The 17,495-nt window shown below is 36.7% G+C and overlaps 1 protein-coding gene across 5 annotated transcripts in view; it reads right to left on the reverse strand.

Annotated features, from left to right (window-relative positions):
- Positions 1–17,495, reverse strand: part of cacnb3a (calcium channel, voltage-dependent, beta 3a) — a 29,727-nt gene that overhangs the window by 6,063 nt on the left and 6,169 nt on the right. Inside the window, exons 3-14 of one of the 5 annotated variants that reach the window (XM_056732167.1) lie at positions 9,206–9,325; positions 8,265–8,387; positions 8,045–8,160; positions 6,675–6,748; positions 6,351–6,370; positions 6,189–6,269; positions 6,045–6,103; positions 5,852–5,952; positions 4,550–4,701; positions 3,980–4,075; positions 3,008–3,178; positions 2,008–2,054 (exon numbers count right to left, since the gene is read on the reverse strand). In XM_056732167.1, coding sequence (XP_056588145.1) covers positions 2,025–2,054; positions 3,008–3,178; positions 3,980–4,075; positions 4,550–4,701; positions 5,852–5,952; positions 6,045–6,103; positions 6,189–6,269; positions 6,351–6,370; positions 6,675–6,748; positions 8,045–8,160; positions 8,265–8,387; positions 9,206–9,325 — 1,143 coding nt within the window. In that variant the 3' untranslated portion in view covers positions 2,008–2,024. Of the gene's footprint in view, positions 1–164; positions 2,116–3,007; positions 3,179–3,979; positions 4,076–4,549; positions 4,702–5,851; positions 5,953–6,044; positions 6,104–6,188; positions 6,270–6,350; positions 6,371–6,668; positions 6,749–8,044; positions 8,161–8,264; positions 8,388–9,205; positions 9,326–17,495 lie in introns of those variants that run through there. The other 4 variants (XM_056732166.1, XM_056732168.1, XM_056732165.1 and 1 more) reach the window with 4 other exon arrangements.

Raw genomic sequence — 17,495 nt, forward strand, 5'->3', positions numbered from 1 at the left:
TTTTACAGGTTAAGTCAGGCGGCAGCGTTCAGAATAGTTAACTACAAGCAGCGATGCTTGTATGTCATATAGCATTGTCAATATAGGACAGTCTAGGTTGACCATACGTGCCATTTTTCCCGGACACATCCTGGCCAGGATTTTGGATGCGTCCTCCGGAGGTCGCATTTTTTTCCAACGCATACATCATCGAGGTTTATTAGTTCAGGTTTTATTTCAGAAAAGCAACTGTCATATTTCAAGGTAAGAATGAAACTCTAAAATTTACATTTATTTCTCTTAAGACGAATCATTATAGCGTTTTTTTACTGAAATGTGAGAATGTCGATGATGTATGTTGTGGACAAATGCGACCTGCGGAGGACGCATCCGAAAGTCTGGCCAGGACGTGTCTGAGAAAAATGGCACGTGCGGTCACCTCACTACAACAGAGCACAGCACATGACATGCAAAGAAATATTCCCATCAAGGCCATGAATAAGAATGCGTTCCCATGATTTATCAATACGTGAACATGTTTTACTAATTTCTTTCCTTGTTTTAGGATAATCATGCTCACGGTTTATTCATTTGTTCCCTCGTTTTGATTTTATTAATCTTGCTTCCTCTTCGTGAACAGATGTCCCATCAGTCCTGTTTTTATTGTTTTATGCTCATATCAAAAGACATCATCAAAGTTTCTCCGTCTATAACAGCAGCGCCGTCTTTTATTATTAAGCATATAATGATGAAGCCAAAAATGATGGCTATATAAAATGATGAGCAGAAACGTGAGCACATTTAACTCAAAAGGAGAGAACGAATAAGGGAACGAATTGGCGAAACATGCTCACATACTAAAATCCGGCAGTTATTTATCATTTGTGTATGTCATGTGGTCGTACGAAACTAATGTAAATGTCACAACTGGTGAGTCAATAAAACAAGCTAGCGTATCAGGTGACTAGTATACTGCAATATAATACATGCTTCAAATCAAATTGTGACTTTAGCCAATTATTCCACTTAAAAATGACTCATACATACTCTTAACAAATAACACCTATGTAAAAATGTACTATGGAAAGTTTATAGAATGACGAAATAAGTGTCTGTATAAATGACTTTATTTGATAACTTCAAATAATTGATCAAATAACCAGTCTGAACAAAGCCTGTGAGTGCTTGGTGTCCGATATCAAATAGCATTTTCCTCTGGAGCAAAAAAGATTTAAGTTAGTATTCGAAACAAGCATTCAGAGGGATGTTAGAAGGGTTGCCACATTCACAAAGCATCAGTCTGTGTGGTCAGATACAGCCTCTTTTCCGCATCCAGGTTCCTTCAGAAAGCAGGAAAACAAGCGGATGTATCTGCGTTGTGTATTCATCTTATGGAAGGTGTTTCTATTACACTGTGTTAATATCAATCAGCAAGGTGCATGTGTTTATGTGTGTGCGCAGCTTGCTCGGAAAAGAGAAGAAACGGCAAACTAAGACAAAAGTGTCAAGGGGTCAGTGCATAAAATGAGGTAAATGGCGTAACAGTAGGCCTTTTCAAATGGAAAGTTTGCACTGCCATGGAAGTTGATAGGATTTGAATAGGAGTGAAATGGAGACGTAGAAAGTGCCAGAAATGTGTGTACTGCCCTGAATGTCCAGTCAAATATCTTTTGGTCATCTATTTATCATCTATTGTTGAATACCTGCCTTCACCTCTAAAAGTGTTGCCTAGATCTTAAATCTATTTGATTTCATAATTCTTCATTTATTATAGTGTTTTGTGTTGTTTTGACAAACCACTGGACATATTTGACATTGAAACACAGACTATGAGTGAGCTACATGGGTCACCAACAACAGCATTCAAAACCATATATCTGTATATATGTTTTATTTTCTAATGGGGATACCGCATGGCTTTTTCCATTTGGAGGGGTTGAAGGGATTGGAGGATGTGAAGAAGAATCAGGGCGGGGTTTTTATTTACAGTCTGTGTGGGAAAGGCAGGCTGACGTCCCACCTACTCACCGCAGGTTTGTAAGCGTTCATTCAATTAATTCCTGTGTTTCAGAGAACTGCAAAGATGTCAGGCATGAATGAGACACAGAACAGACAGATTCAGACTCACAACAGCTTCTGTGGACCCAAGACAATTTAAGACTGAGAGTGAAAATATGGAGGGTAGAAAGGGACAAAACAGACAACCATTTTATGACTGTGTTCTTGTTATTACCAGTCTGGAAATTACACATCTGATCTGTTAACTCCACTGTTTGTTATCTGTGTACATGAATTGAAGGCATAGTTGACCTACAAATGAAAATGATTTGATCGTTTACTCATCCTCATGTCATTCCAAACCTGTATGACTGACTTTCTTCTGCAGAAAACAAATGAAGATATCGACTGGTATAGTATAGTATATATGACTGTTGGTAACCAAACAACATTGAATCCCATTGAATTCCATTGTATGGACACAAAACCACAAAGACATTTCTCAAAATATCTTAGCCATGTTAGTAGACTTTGATCAAACAAATTCCTGACTGCCTTAAAACTTGGTCAAAGAGCACAAAGACCAATGCGAATAGAATGTGACGAATAAAACAATGGTGACTGACCCAAAATTGTTTAAAGAAAACAACTACTTTTCAACCAATTATTATATTTTCACACTTTTATTTTCGAATAGAGCCCCACGGTTGATTTCTAAGTTAAAATCCCTTTTTTAAGTCATATTTCAAGATGACAACAGACTATCTATCTACAGTACACATTTAATACAAAGTACAAGATCTGGACTACTTTCCTGGGTGATTTATGACGATTTACACAAAGTCTGGTCTAACTAGGTCAGTAAGGACTTTAGTTCCAGGTGTCTGCATTTTAAAGTTCTCCAAGCTAACATTCCGACTTGAAATCCACATTTATCACATTAAAAATACGGTAACAACTACTTTAACTTGCTTTGCTTATCTTCAAGAACCAAAAGCATTTTCTGTCCATCCATTCAAAAGCATCTCACCTGTAGGCTAGAGATCGCTGAGGGCGGGGTCATCAGATTTTGCTCCAGTAGTGGATTAAGGGGGGCGGTGCCTGGCAGATGAGTGGCACGCCAGTAGACTTCCAGATATTCTGCGAGGTGTTCACAGGCGTCCTCCAGTTGGTTCTCATCCAAAATGACATCAAACATCTCCTGATGGGGAAACAGGGTGGAGCAGAAGATGTAATGCAGGGGATGGAATTAGAAGATATTATATCAAATATCTTGTGTTGGTGGTCAGGTGATGTGAGATGATGTTGAGCGACAGGTAGGATAATGGCTCTATGGAACAACATGCAACATGATGTTTGTCAGAATGTGGTTTGGAAAGCAAGCGTCTACATCACTAAAACTGTAGCAAGGCCAGTGTAAACACATTTAGACCGGAATTAAAATGAGGTTTTTAATAGCAATTAATCCAAGTGGCAATGAAGAATATTTGAGATGTTCTGACGACAGTTTCACTAGTTAAATTTACAAATAACACAAAATAAAATGGCAATGTGGTCAGACAGTTGTGCTATAAATGAAATGCCTTCAGTGTTGTTCTCATGTTGTACTGAGTTGACAGTTTTAGATCTCTGAAACACTTTGTTCACACATTTGTAACTAGAACTTGTTTTGATAGGTATGCAGGTGCATTTAAAACCAAGCGTGTCTCTTTGTGCCTTCAGTTATTTAATAATATTTGCCTTGATAATCATATTATTTGACATGCAATAACTAGGGCTTAACATGAAAAAAACATCTCATGATGCAATATTTCTTTCCTAAACCTAAGTCATCGTTAAAATCCCCAAAACCCAATGAAAAGCAAAAGTGGGACAAATTATCTTGAATGCTGTAAATAGCATCAACAACATTACTGTCCTCCACATTTACGTTAAAAGTGAAGGACTAAACGCATTTAGTCTGGAATATTGAAGTGTGTGTGATTAAAGGTCATGAACTCACAGGTGGACACTGAGACAGTTTATCTGACGCCATCATTTGAACATTCAGGTGTTTGCTCTGCGATTTTCCCCTCGACTTGATCAACCGCTGTAAGACCTGATGACAGAGAAAGAACCGAAAATCGAAATATAATGCATAACATAATCTAGGACTGTTAAATGATGATTCGTGATTAATCACATCCAGAATAAAAGCTTGTGTTTACATAATATATGTCTGTGGGCTGTGCATATTTATTTTCTATTTTTAAACACATACATGCGCTAGAAAATATTTGCATGTGTGTATTAATATTTATAAATAATTTAAATTATATATAAAAATTTCTTCATTTTTATATTTATATTTATTTACAACATATAGAACACATTTACTATGCACAGTGCACAAACATATATTATTATAAACACAAATTTCTATTCTGGATGCGATGAATCGTGAAACAGGCCTAACATCATTTTAAACAGTATAAATACAAACACAAATACTACAGGCATCGGACCTTCACTGTCTTCAGCTGATGGTGACTGACAGTGTTAAAATGGACTCATAAATGCTTGTGGGACTCACCTTTGGTGAAGAGACTTTGACGTAGACTATGATGGGAGCTAGTGAGGTTTTAGCCAGCTGTGCTGGGTGGTTGATGGTGTCTGCATCCAGAACTACTAGCTGAAGGGTTTTAGCCAACTCAAATATTCTTTCAATCTCACTCTGTACCTCCGCTGAGTAAGAAACAGATGGGAGAAACGTGAAGCCAGGGAAAAGAGAGGAGAAAGACCATGTAACGACCCAGAATTCAGTCAGTGTACATCTTTAATTTGTTATAGTTTACTAAAACTAAAAACACTAGAGATGCACAGACTATCGGCGGACAGTTTAAAAACAGCCGATGATCAGGGCTGATACATCCTGTCAATCAAAGGAAAACAGGAAAATGCTATTAATTTGTGCTCTGTACACTCACCTAAAGGATTATTAGGAACACCTGTTCAATTTCTCATTAATGCAATTATGGTGGTGGTGTAATGGTGTGGGGGATGTTTTCTTGGCACACTTTAGGCCCCTTAGTGCCAATTGGGCATCATTTAAATGCCACGGCCTACCTGAGCATTGTTTCTGACCATGTCCATCCCTTTATGACCACCATGTACCCATCCTCTGATGGGTTCTTCCAGCAGGATAATGCACCATGTCACAAAGCTCGAATCATTTCAAATCGGTTTCTTGAACATGACAATGAGTTCACTGTACTCAAATGGCCCCCACAGTCACCAGATCTCAACCCAATAGAGCATTTTTGGGATGTGGTGGAACGGGAGCTTCGTGCATCCCACAAATCTTCATCAACTGCAAGATGCTATCCTATCAATATGGGCCAACATTTCTAAAGAATGCTTTCAGCACCTTGTTGAATCAATGCCACGTAGAATTAAGGCAGTTCTGAAGGCGAAAGGGGGTCAAACACAGTATTAGTATGGTGTTCCTAATAATCCTTTAGGTGAGTGTATATAGAAAATGTTCAAAAACATGACCGGTTTGATGTTCAATATTTATAGCCATTTTATGAAATAATAACATTCAGGAAGTTAATAAATATTCATTCATTTTCTCTGAAAAATCGTCTATCTGTATCGGTGGAGAAATTTGGTATTGGTGCATATCTACACAAAACATTGCTGTTGAATTGAAGTCAAAACAAATATTACCCTACACATTATTCGAAAAACTTTAACTAAACTAAACTTTGCCTCAGCAATAAACTGAAATAGGTGTAAATTTAAATAAACATAACATAAATTAACACAAAAATACACGCATTTAAAATATAAATAAAATTACAACTAAACTGAGAACAAAACTATGATAACTCACCTAAACTGGTTCTTGTGTTGGATCTTTCCATGATGGGTCTCTTGTTGAGGACTGATCTCTTGGCCAGAGAAAGGTCAGCAGTCACCCGCGTTATAGAGATCCTTTCAGAAAAACAATACTTAAACTAAACAACAAGTTGTTTTGCACTGGAAATGCATCGGCTAAATGCAGTAACCGAAGGTGACAAACTCACCGTCCATCAAAGCGATGTTTGAGAAAATCAAACAGAGCTTTCTGCATCATGTCTGTCACCTGTCAACACACATTCACGATAAACAAATACAAAAGAGACTTCTAGAAGGGAGTGGTTTCAGTGTGATTTCTACTTAGCTCTCACCTCATAGCCCTTCAGTGAAGGACCCACCAGAACCAGAGGCCTCATGGATGGGACCACATCGTAAGGAGGAATGTGTTCAGTCTAAAAGAAAAACACAAATGCAGAGCTGCATCAGACTTTTTTCAACTAACACATAAACAATAGCTACTGTAACACACCTACCTGCTTAAGCTTCTGTTTGGCTTTTGAAAATGAAAGAACACAAATCAAAATCAGCTTCTGGGTTTTGAAGAATTGCTTATTTTTTACTCTACCCTGAACTTCATACTGTAAGTGGATGCTATGGTACATGACAAATGAAGCTTAACCTGTGACAGAACGTGTCATGCATTACGATAAGAAAAGTGGAAAATATAAGAACGAAAGCAAGGGAAGAACAAACTCACTGATCAGCTTCAGCCCTACAGATATTTTGCTCATTTGGGACTCGACACACATCCCCTGCAAAGCTTCATGTCGCTCGGGCCCTATCATACTCACTCTCACCTGCAGATGGCGGTGTGGATCTCCAGCCTCCAGATACCATGTCACCCAGACTTGCAGAGGAGTTACCACTTTTCCTGCAGGGAGAGGAACAACATAATGTTAACAGAGCAGACTGGTGAGTTACTAGAACAACATTATCTGTGGTTGGTCATGAAAAGTTTCATAGAGCTTGATTATTTCTAAGCTTATTCTAACCAAAAAACACCCATTAAAACCAAAAAGAGTCTGCATGGTCAACATATGAAGCAAAGAACCAAAGGTTGGTCAAACGATTCCTTTATTTGCTAACTACTAACTTATAAACACGTGAATATTTTTACAGATTCAATGCCATACACCTTACAAACTTTGACAAGCACAAGCATTTCCTTTTAGTAAATATACTTAAACCGAGTTAAATATATATTTTTTTTGTATAATTGATGTAGGAAGTATGGTAATATTATTGTTACTTGGGAACAAAATGGCCCAATATTTACTCTATAAAAATATACTTTAAAGGGGCCATGCAACGGTGTTTCATTCATTCTGACTTTATGTAACGGGCTGTCTTCTGTATTGTGTGTTCGTGATTCAGTTCCTCCCCCCTGCACTCCCCCAGCAGTTCATGTTTTCCGGAAATAATCGTACAGCTGTATCTATCTTTTAAAAATGTGATCAAACTTAATACCCTTCAAAGATACAAAGTATGCAATACTATCCAATAGGTACTCAAGATTAATATGAGATTGGCAGAAACTGCGTGTGTTAAGGCAGCATTAAAGTTTTAAATGTTTTTATATATTTGAATTAAATGTATATATGATATTAGATTTGATGTATTATTTTACTATATACATTTGAACATGTAAGTTTAAACAACACAAGCCAAGTATATGTAGAATACTTGATTATACTTTTAAGTATACTTAGATCAAAAGATTGAGGACAACTATAGGCCAAATGTACATTTATGTCAAGTGTAATTTAAAGGATATTTATAAAAGCATGCTTTCATGTTTGTTTGCATTAGTAATTGTAATAGTAAGGTTGTTTTAGTTTCCTTAAATGTAAATTTGAAAAAGTTTCTGTTCGTTGAAATCAAATAAAATATAGTCCTAAATTAAAAAAAATAGCCTCAGAAAAAACTGAAATAAGTTTAAAGCACTAAAATTACAATAATAAATCAAAACGAAAATAAAACTAAGTTAAATTAATTTAATGTTATATAGCAACATAAAAAATAATGAAGAAAAAAATAAAATAAAATGACAAAAGGAAAAAGCAAAATAGCTAAAAATGTCACTAAAATGAACATAAATACTCAAAAGTTCATTTAAAATGGTAGATTAAACAAAACTCAAAACAAAACTATAATAACTGATAAAGACCTCTGTTTTTGCTCCTGTTTGAGTCTCATGGCCTCCAGTCGGAGAGGGCTGGGAATGAAGCTAATATCTGCCCCCTCCTTCACCAGTCTTCCAATCCACCAGTCATTATTGTACTTCTGCAACACAAAAGAAAAAGATTTAACCAAAACAAATCTATGATTTCTTTGTTAGGCAAAACAAATACACTTCAAATGTTTGTTTGACTTTGAGACACTGTCACCTCTTTAATGTGCAGAAAGTCTTTGGCTTCAAAGTTTATGGCAGCACCCTGAACGGGACATTCTTCATCGAGAGCCCCGCAATAGTTCACATTCGTCTTCACTGCGAACGCTACAGGTTTGGACTGCCAGAACAAACAAAACACAATTAAACTAATCTTTTAAACTAAACTACAACAATCATGTCATAAATCAGCATTTTCAGTACATCTCAGAAAATTTGAGTTCCTTGAGAAGCAAAATTGCATTAGATATTACTGTTTTCAACCAAGATTTCCTTGGATCATTGGCAATTTTTTTCCTGCTCACGCATTAACTTTACAAAACTAAAAATTGCTAACAAAGAAACCTAGCTTTGAACCGCCAGCCTGACAAGCGGGTCTGTGAGCGGCGCCGTAATGGCACTGGACCAGATGGCTGCTTGCCGGAGCTGGATTATTTTACCCTGTTGCAAGTCTTGTCTATGGTGTATTATGTGTATCTGTTTTTCTCACCACTTTCCTCATGTTATGCTGTATTTTTCTTCTTCAATCCATTTCGTTACACTGTACTTGTATATGTGTAATGACAATAAATTGAATCCAATCCAAAAAAGATTAGGAAAACCAGGACTTAATTAAAGATCTTTTCTCTTAAAACCAAGTCTAACTTTTACCTCCAAAAGAGACTAAATCTTGTTTTAAGAGTAATTAAATATTTTTACTGCAGAATAAAATTGTATTATAATTTTTTTTTATTGTCTATGTTCTGCAATTTATATCACCTTAATGCATTAGGTTAAACATGCTAAAGCAATATCGTAACATTCTTCTTGTTGAAGTTTGGACGATTGAACTAAATTGAATTGTTGCGTAAGGATTTAGTACACACTTTTCATACTCTGGTATTGCCTATACTACAGTGCAAAAAAAGTATAAGCTCATAAAAGAAAAGCATGAGAAACCTTGGCTCTTTCGAGCTGCAGCTGGGCCTGGCGTTCGGCTTCACGCCGATACGCCTCGCGGTCCTCCTCCGCTGACAGGTCGGAATCCGAAGGCCTGCTCGTGTACGAATCGGCTGAACCCTACAGGATGGGAATGAGAGAAGACAGAAATGTTTGTCAGAATAGACAAATGAGGTTATAGTCCATGACTTAAAGTGTAAACAGCTTGACCAAGTCATGACATTCATTCATCAATCACCACAGTGGACCAATAAATGACCATCTTAAACAGCAAATGACTAAAGTCTTTAATGACGTGTTGACATACAAAACAGAAACTGTCTATGTATTTATAATGTACACGTCTAAAACAAAACAAAAACATTAGTTAAAAAAAGATAGGGTAAATAAATAGCATAATAGTTCAAGTAGCATAGATACTGTTGCTTTTACTTTTAACATGTCCAAAACACTGTCTGTAGGTAGGCCATAATGCCCTCACAGATGTTTATAACTTCTTCGAAAAACATACAAATTGTTCAATATTAAAGGGATAGTTTACCCAAAAATGTCAATTCTGGTAGTCAATGAACAGTTAGTTTTTCTAAATATTTAAAAATATCTAATTTTGTTTTTACCGGAACAAAAATATATATGTACAATATTTTTTTCTACTCAGTAGTAGTAGATGGTGTCCCCGAATTGAAAATTGCTAACATTCTTCCAAATATCTTTCTTTGTGTTCAACAGAACGAATACATTTATACAGATTTGAAACAACATGAGGGTGAGTAAATGATGACAGAAAGAATTTTTTTTGGGGGGGGAACTATCACTTTAAAAAGCCGTCAATGTGACTCAAAATTTTGAATCTCTATTAAGCACATCCACCATTAAGGTAATCCACATGACTGCAGCAGGATTAAAAATGTCTTAAGAATTTTGTGATTTTTTACTTGAACTATTCCTCAAAATAAATGTACACAATAAAATAAATTGCAGTTTACAAAAAATACAAATGCTCCCTCAAATCCTTGAAAAAAAGCTTTCTGATATTACCATGTTGTATATGTTGTTATATGTAAATTATGTGCCATTATTATGTGTACACCACGCACATTGTGTACATTTCCTGCTGTGTAGTTATATGTAAATTATGTGTCATTCGTTATACTACGGTTAAACACTTGTACAGAAATGTTTACTGTGTAAATGTTTACAAGAAAATGTCTACTGTAAAGTATTGTAATTCTTTGTTACTTGAAATCTACAATTCTGTCTCATATCTGTCATACTTCCATGTTTGGAAAACTAATTTTTCACCTCCTGTTGTGTACATGGTTGAGTGACAATAAAAGGGATTTCATTTGATTTAATGTAAAGAAAAACATGGAACCACGTACTTCTTTCTCTAGCACCATATTACTATATACAGCAGCAGAATCATGTTGTTATTTTTTATGCTTATTTAGAAAACAGATGCATAAATTGTCAAACACACAAAATGTTTCTATTTTTTGTGTCCAGTGTTGGAACTCAGAACTATGGGATAATTCATTTCAATCTTAATTCGGGGCTACATTTTAAAACAGCAATGAGCACCGGAGCTGCTGATGGTCAATGAGTCACCAAACACATTTTCCTTACACTGTACTCCACCCCAAGCTCCTATTAACCCAAGAAACAGATAAATGTAAAGATAAAATAACAGACAGAGTTGATCACATTCTTTAAACCACAAATCTATAAATACACCCATCATTATTCTCTCTCTTTGTGGCCCAACACAGCGATTTCATAAATCCTGCTTTCCAGAAGGTGACAGATTACTACAGCAGTGAGTCTGAGACATCATGTAATGCAGAAAACAACAGTTCCACAATGAAAACGAAGCAAAACCACCACGAAATTCTAATAACGGCATTTGAGTTTTACAATTTAAAGATACAGACATTCCTCTATAACGCTTCAGCAATATCAATGTGAAATCAAGCATCTTGCTCACGATCTTACCAAACCACATCTACAGAGCACATTCATTTACTTTAAATCACATTCCTTTATATAGGATTTACATCCACAAACTATTGCTTCACAAAATCGCACCCAGGTAAACGTGTCCTACCTTCCTCGGGACAATGATTGGTGGAGCTTATTTAATTCATTCTGTCTGAGCTCGAGAGGGAGGCAACACTCCAGTTCCCTCTCAAAACATCATCCTGTGGTCGGGGGCCCTTTACCAGTCCATTCTGAGCAGCCTAAATGGTCTGATGTGGCTTAATGCCAGCGCTAAACAACGGAGAGATTCAACACCAAAACAGGGCAGTCATGACTGCACTGAAAACCTCACAGAGCAGCCAGGGTGGATGAGAGAGAGAGAGAGAGAGAGAGAGAGAGGGAAACCGAGAGAGAGAGCGTACTGGAAAACAGAAGACAAATAAAAATGCAGACGGGCGGTACAACCTCTTCGAAGAAGAAAGATGGAGTGAATGCTAGAAACAAGCGATAGATAGATAGCTCAATATAAGGTAATAAAAATATAACACATTATGTAAGGTCTTTATGCACATCTGAAGACATAGTCATTTATATTATGTTGCATTTCTGTCAATTGATCCTCCAAAAAAATCCACACTGGACCTTTGAAGCAACAAAATGAACGTTTTTTTAAAAAAGTGATTATTTTTCTCATCCTGACGTTTCCAAATCTGTTTTTAGGAGATGGTACAGACTAGCAATCTCAGTCTCCATTTACTTTTAATGCATCTTTTTTCAAACAGTGAAAGTGAATGGCTGCAGTTTCAGAGTCATGAGAGTGAGTGAATGTTGATATAATATTAATTACCGGATGAACTATTCTTTTATACATTTTGTTTTTTGCAATACAATTGTATTTTAATGAGCAGAAGACTTCAGTGATCCGTTGACTGCCTGTATAATTTACACTGGTTCAATGTAAATAATCTAAGCAGCGTCCCATAAACAACACGTGTAACAAAATCTAGCTCTCTGTTTGAACAATACCATACATCATATCATGAGGTAAAACACATGCATACACACACCGTCTTTTCCAAAGTATTATTCATAATGGGCGAGAGAAGAAATAAGAGGGAAAAATTGCAGATACTAGCATATTAGCTTCTCTCGGGTTCAGAACAGAAGGCTTGTTTTAGCTGATTCAGTACTTTCATGGTGAGGCGTGTCATCTCTACTGTCTCAGTAATTAATCTCCTTCAAAGCTAAGATGTCGAGAACTATTGTGCTGTCGTCTGTTTGGTGATATTTATTGTTTTAAGTATGTATCTTAGGAATTTCCATTGTAAAATCGTTGACAACAGATAGACAATTGTATTAAGAAAATTAAAGAGAAAAATATAAATTCAGTCATTGTTTATTCATCCTCATGTCATTTCAAACCTGTATGACTTCCTTTATTCTATAGAGCACAAAAGAAGATATTTTGAGAAATGTCTCTGTGGTTTGTTAGTCACATTTTACTCAATCATTTGACTTGCAGTGTCTGCCACATCATTGTTTTCGAGAGAGGAACTTTCCATACCGTTCCATAACAAAGACCCACTCGAGCATCCCTTCCACGCCTCTTTCTCCACTGGCATCCTAGCCCCCGACTGCAGCTGTGTGCAGTTGTTTACCCCCTTTTTCAAAAAGCCTCTAGTGGGAGATGAATCTCGGTTCGCGCCCACACCAGCATTCACTGCAACACCAAATATAGCACAAACCCCCACCTTCCCCCATTCTCTGGTTCCCCTTACAGCACATAGATCCTCTCTCTCAGATTTACTGTATCACAGATATCACTTTAATATTTCAACATTAGGGTTATCGAACAATACTGCAATCCCACTGTAAGACAGGCAGTCATAAAAGGACAATAATAAGGTGTACTGTAGGTAAGGTGTGTTAGCGTGAAGAAAACAATGCGAAAAAAACATACTGCCACTGCAACATTTGAAATGAAATCAATTTTTGGGGGGCATGTTGGATTGTTAAAGTCGTAGTTCACCTTCAAAATAAAAATTCTGTCATCATGTACTCACCCTCTTGTCATTTCAAACCTAGTTGACTTATTTCTTCCGCAGAACACAAAAGAAGATATTTTGAAGAATGTTGTTAACAGCCCCCCATTGGTTACAATTGAAGTGAATGGGGGGATGTTACCAACATTTTTCAAAATATCTTCTTTTGTTTTTCTGCAGAAGAAATAACGTCATACAGGTTTAAAATGACAAGATGGCGTGTGCATGATGACAGAATTTTCATTTTGAAGGTGAACTACTCCTTTAAAGGAAGAAATGGAGGAGAAAATGAGGCGATGTTCAAGGCAGGGAGAGAGATGTCTTCTGCTTGCTGAGGCCATAGAGATGCTTACTCCTATATTTGAATCTCAGTCCTGATTCTGTCAGCTCCAAATAACAGCCTCATACAAAGCGAATCTCACACAGGGGAGAGAGAGAGAGAGAGAGAGAGAGAGAAAGACAGAAAAAGAGAGAGCGATACATGATGCTCAAAATTACTCTAAGAAATGAGCAAAGTAAGTTGATAACCAAAGAACATTTTAACTTAAAGACCCCATTCCCCGCAATCACCTTTTTCAACCTTTATTTAGTGTGTAATGTTGCTGTTAGAGCATAAACAATATCCGCAAAATAATAAAGCTGAAAGTTTGATGCCAAGCGAGATATTGTCTTTAACAGAATTCGTTTTACAAGGACCACAGAGAATGGCTGGAATCGGACAACACCCCTCTGCTTCGTCGGAACATGTCACTATTCCCAGCGCTTTTAATAACCTCTGAACATGCCAAAGAAATACGCCAAAAAAGGGGCGAGGCCTTCCTCAGAGAAGAGGAAGAGCAGCTGGAGTAGTGTTTGGTTATCGGAGATTGTAAATATTTGACTGAGCCACGCGCTAAATTCAATTTCATTACAGTCCTATAAGAATTAAGCTACACAAATTTTAAGATAACCAACGTCAAATAAAAGCATCCATGACTTTAACATCGGCTGTGAAAGCTGTTCTGTGTAATACACTGATATTGTGTGTGTGTGCGCATACCTCTCAAACACTTCTATGAAACGTCCTTTGAGGTCCTGCATGCAAATGTCTCCCAGTCAATCTGCTTGTTTTATTATCCAACTCGGGTCCAATATAAGAAGGTAAAACTAACGCTTCTGTTATTAGTGTTAATTAATATAACTGCTCTGACGCCATTCGGTCTGCTGTTATTTCCCTCGCCATAGTAGGCGTAAAATGTGAGATCATGCACTAGCAGACCTTCGGTACACTTTGATGGATCCGCATGTTTTTAACTGATAAAGTGAAGTTGACGCCATTGTTACTGTTTATTGCCAAAAGTTTATGAATACACGTGCACTTAGAGGGGCAAGGACCAATCACAACAGCCTGAGAAGCGGAAGCTCGCTGATATGGTATGGGTGGGACATCTTCACACACTTTAAGCGGGGAACCAATCACGACAGACCTGGTCAGCTTTACCAATCAGAGCGTTTCGGAAGGCGGGACTTTATAAAGACTGGAAGAAATCTAGTCATTTTGTAAGAAGAGGGACAGCAGTGAACAATAGACTTAAAATACGAGAAATAATAAAGTTTTTTTATTAGAAACATGAACATCCATTGTTAAACACCCAAAAAACATAATTAAAGCCTCTAAAACAGCAAAAGACTTGCCTATTCATGAAATTTAATTGAAAGGAATTTTAAATTGTATTTTATATTCCTTAATGAATTAGTTTCCCCAAAAATGAATTGCTGTTAATTTACTCTCCCCTAGTACATTCAAGATGTGGGCGACATTGTTTTTTAAGAAGATATTTGGTTGAATTTATGAAAGTTAAATCATTAAAAAGGCAAAAACGCGAATACATTCGACACAAAAGTAATCCCTGCCCCTTGTGAAGTTAAACTTGCTTTTTATAAAGCGAATCAATTGATCTGTGCAAGAAACTGAACGTTTTACATTTACATTTAGTCATTTAGCAGACGCTTTAATCCATAGTGCCTTACAAATGAGGTGAACAATAGAAGCAATTGGACCAACATAAGGATAACAAAAAGCATAAGTGCAGTAAAACTGGTCTCATATAGCCCAGAACAGTATGCAAAGTTAATTTTAATAAGGAAAGAAAGAGTAGAAAAGAATCAGAACTAATCATCTCTTCTGTCAACACCTGACCGATCAGTTCTGACTTCTATCTCTTTTCAACTCTTTCAAAAAAAAAAACTTAGCTTTATATGCTGTAGTTGGCTATATCAGACTAGTTTTTTATTGCACATATGCTTTTTTGTTGTCCTTATGTTGTTTCAAATGCATCCATTGTTTATCTCATCTGTAAGTCGCTTTGGATAAGCGTCTGCTAAATGTAAACGTAATTGTCAGGCGCTGTCGGAAGAAGTATGTTTTCATCTTATTCTTAAAGGTAAATCCATCATTTTCTGTGTTTATATGCTTTAAGTGGGTCCCCGGTGCATCCTAGAAAATGTGAAAAACAAGATCCCAGTCAGTTTGTTTTGTTGAGCCTTTCCCTGCAAGAATGTGAGAAATTTCGCTCCTGTTGTGGTGTAAAAACAGGATCTTATTATAATATTAACGCCCCTTAATCTGCACAATCCACCCACGGCCCCGTCACCATTGTTATTTTCAAAAGCGACAATGAAGTACATGACGCCATGGCTAAAGTTTGTGAACAACATGCAACATGCAAAGTAGCCGCGTAAAAGACAACGGCAAGCGCTAAAATCCGGTTAATTCCTCAAAGATCTGCAGGTACGCATTCCATTTTAGGCAAGCATACACGCACGACGTGAGCGCATCAGGATTCGCTGTTTCATGTGACAGATTTTTTAGTCTACTGACGAATTATTTAAATGAAACCAACCACTGAGGAGTTCAGGACAGTTGAGTAGCCCTGATCTACAGTATGGTGAAGACTTCTTATTGGTCTCCTTCTTCTCTGAAAATTCTTCTCACACAAAGACCCGGAAATATCACATATGTCTCCACTAGAGTTTCAGAATTATAAACTGAGCTCAAATTTGCCAACCTGATCTCTAGTTATCAGTGTCAACCTCACTGAAAAGCTCAATCACTAAAGGACAAGGAAGAAAATCAAAGCAGTGGGGAAGGATGATGATTTCAAGCTCCAGTCAGAGCAAAAACATGACAGCACAAAACCGAGCCAGTACACACGACCACTCACACCTGCAAGATAAACCAATACAAGGGATAGACTTATGGTTCACAAAGAGAAAGAAAGAAATGGACCCATCACCATTCCCTGAGTTTCTGGTCTGCACTGTGCATGAGAAGTGCTTCTGCTAAGTGATCCTTAATGATGTTATGGCAGTTTGTGAACTGTCAGAGCGGCCATTTGCCATCCTTTATTAATGCAATGGATTTCAACAGCAAACTGCCGGGCTACACACCCAACACTGATATCGAAGCTTCCTTTACTGTACATCATGATGTTTAATATCATTAATCAGAAACACAACAAAATTCATCAGTATCTGCTTTAAAAGAGTAAGAGAGCGAGTCTATGTTGACACTAATAACAAAGTGAGTTTATTGTGAACGTGTTCTGGAGATTCTCCATTATAACAAAAATCTAAATTATTTTACACGAAAAGTCAACGAATAGATAAATTATAAATAATAAAAAAAAAACTTGTCAATTTAACACCAGATTCAACTTCTTAACAAACTTAGCAGGTCTGTGAGCGGCGCCGTAATGGCACTGGACCGGATGGCTGCTTGACGGGCTGGATTATTTTACCCTGTGGCAAGTCTTGTCTATGGTGTATTATCTGTATCTGTTTTTCTCTCCACTTCCCTCATGTTATGCTGTATTTTTCTTTTTAAATCCATTTTGTTACACTGTACTTGTTATATGTGTAATGACAATAAATTGAATCCAAAAATAAAAGTAAATCAAAAGGATAAAAATAAATATAAAAAAAGATAAAATAAAGTTGTTAATTTTATTAACAGCGTATTACTAATAATAATAAGTTGATTGTATTCTTTATATGAATACAATCAAGTAAATAATAAAAAGAAATGAGACATTTAGAATATTTCACGATATTTTTTTACCTCCATCATTTTGTTTTCGTAATTGTTGGAAGCCAAAATTGAAATAGAAAATCAATTAATCATTTGCACCACCCTATAGGAGAAGATTTTGTGTTTTGCATAGGAACACCAGCATATTTTTGTATTTTACTGTACTGTCATAAATATCATCTTGTTTGCGCACAATGTCTGA

This window comes from Triplophysa dalaica, chromosome 20, assembly GCF_015846415.1.
Source record: "Triplophysa dalaica isolate WHDGS20190420 chromosome 20, ASM1584641v1, whole genome shotgun sequence".
Classification (NCBI taxonomy): domain Eukaryota; kingdom Metazoa; phylum Chordata; class Actinopteri; order Cypriniformes; family Nemacheilidae; genus Triplophysa; species Triplophysa dalaica.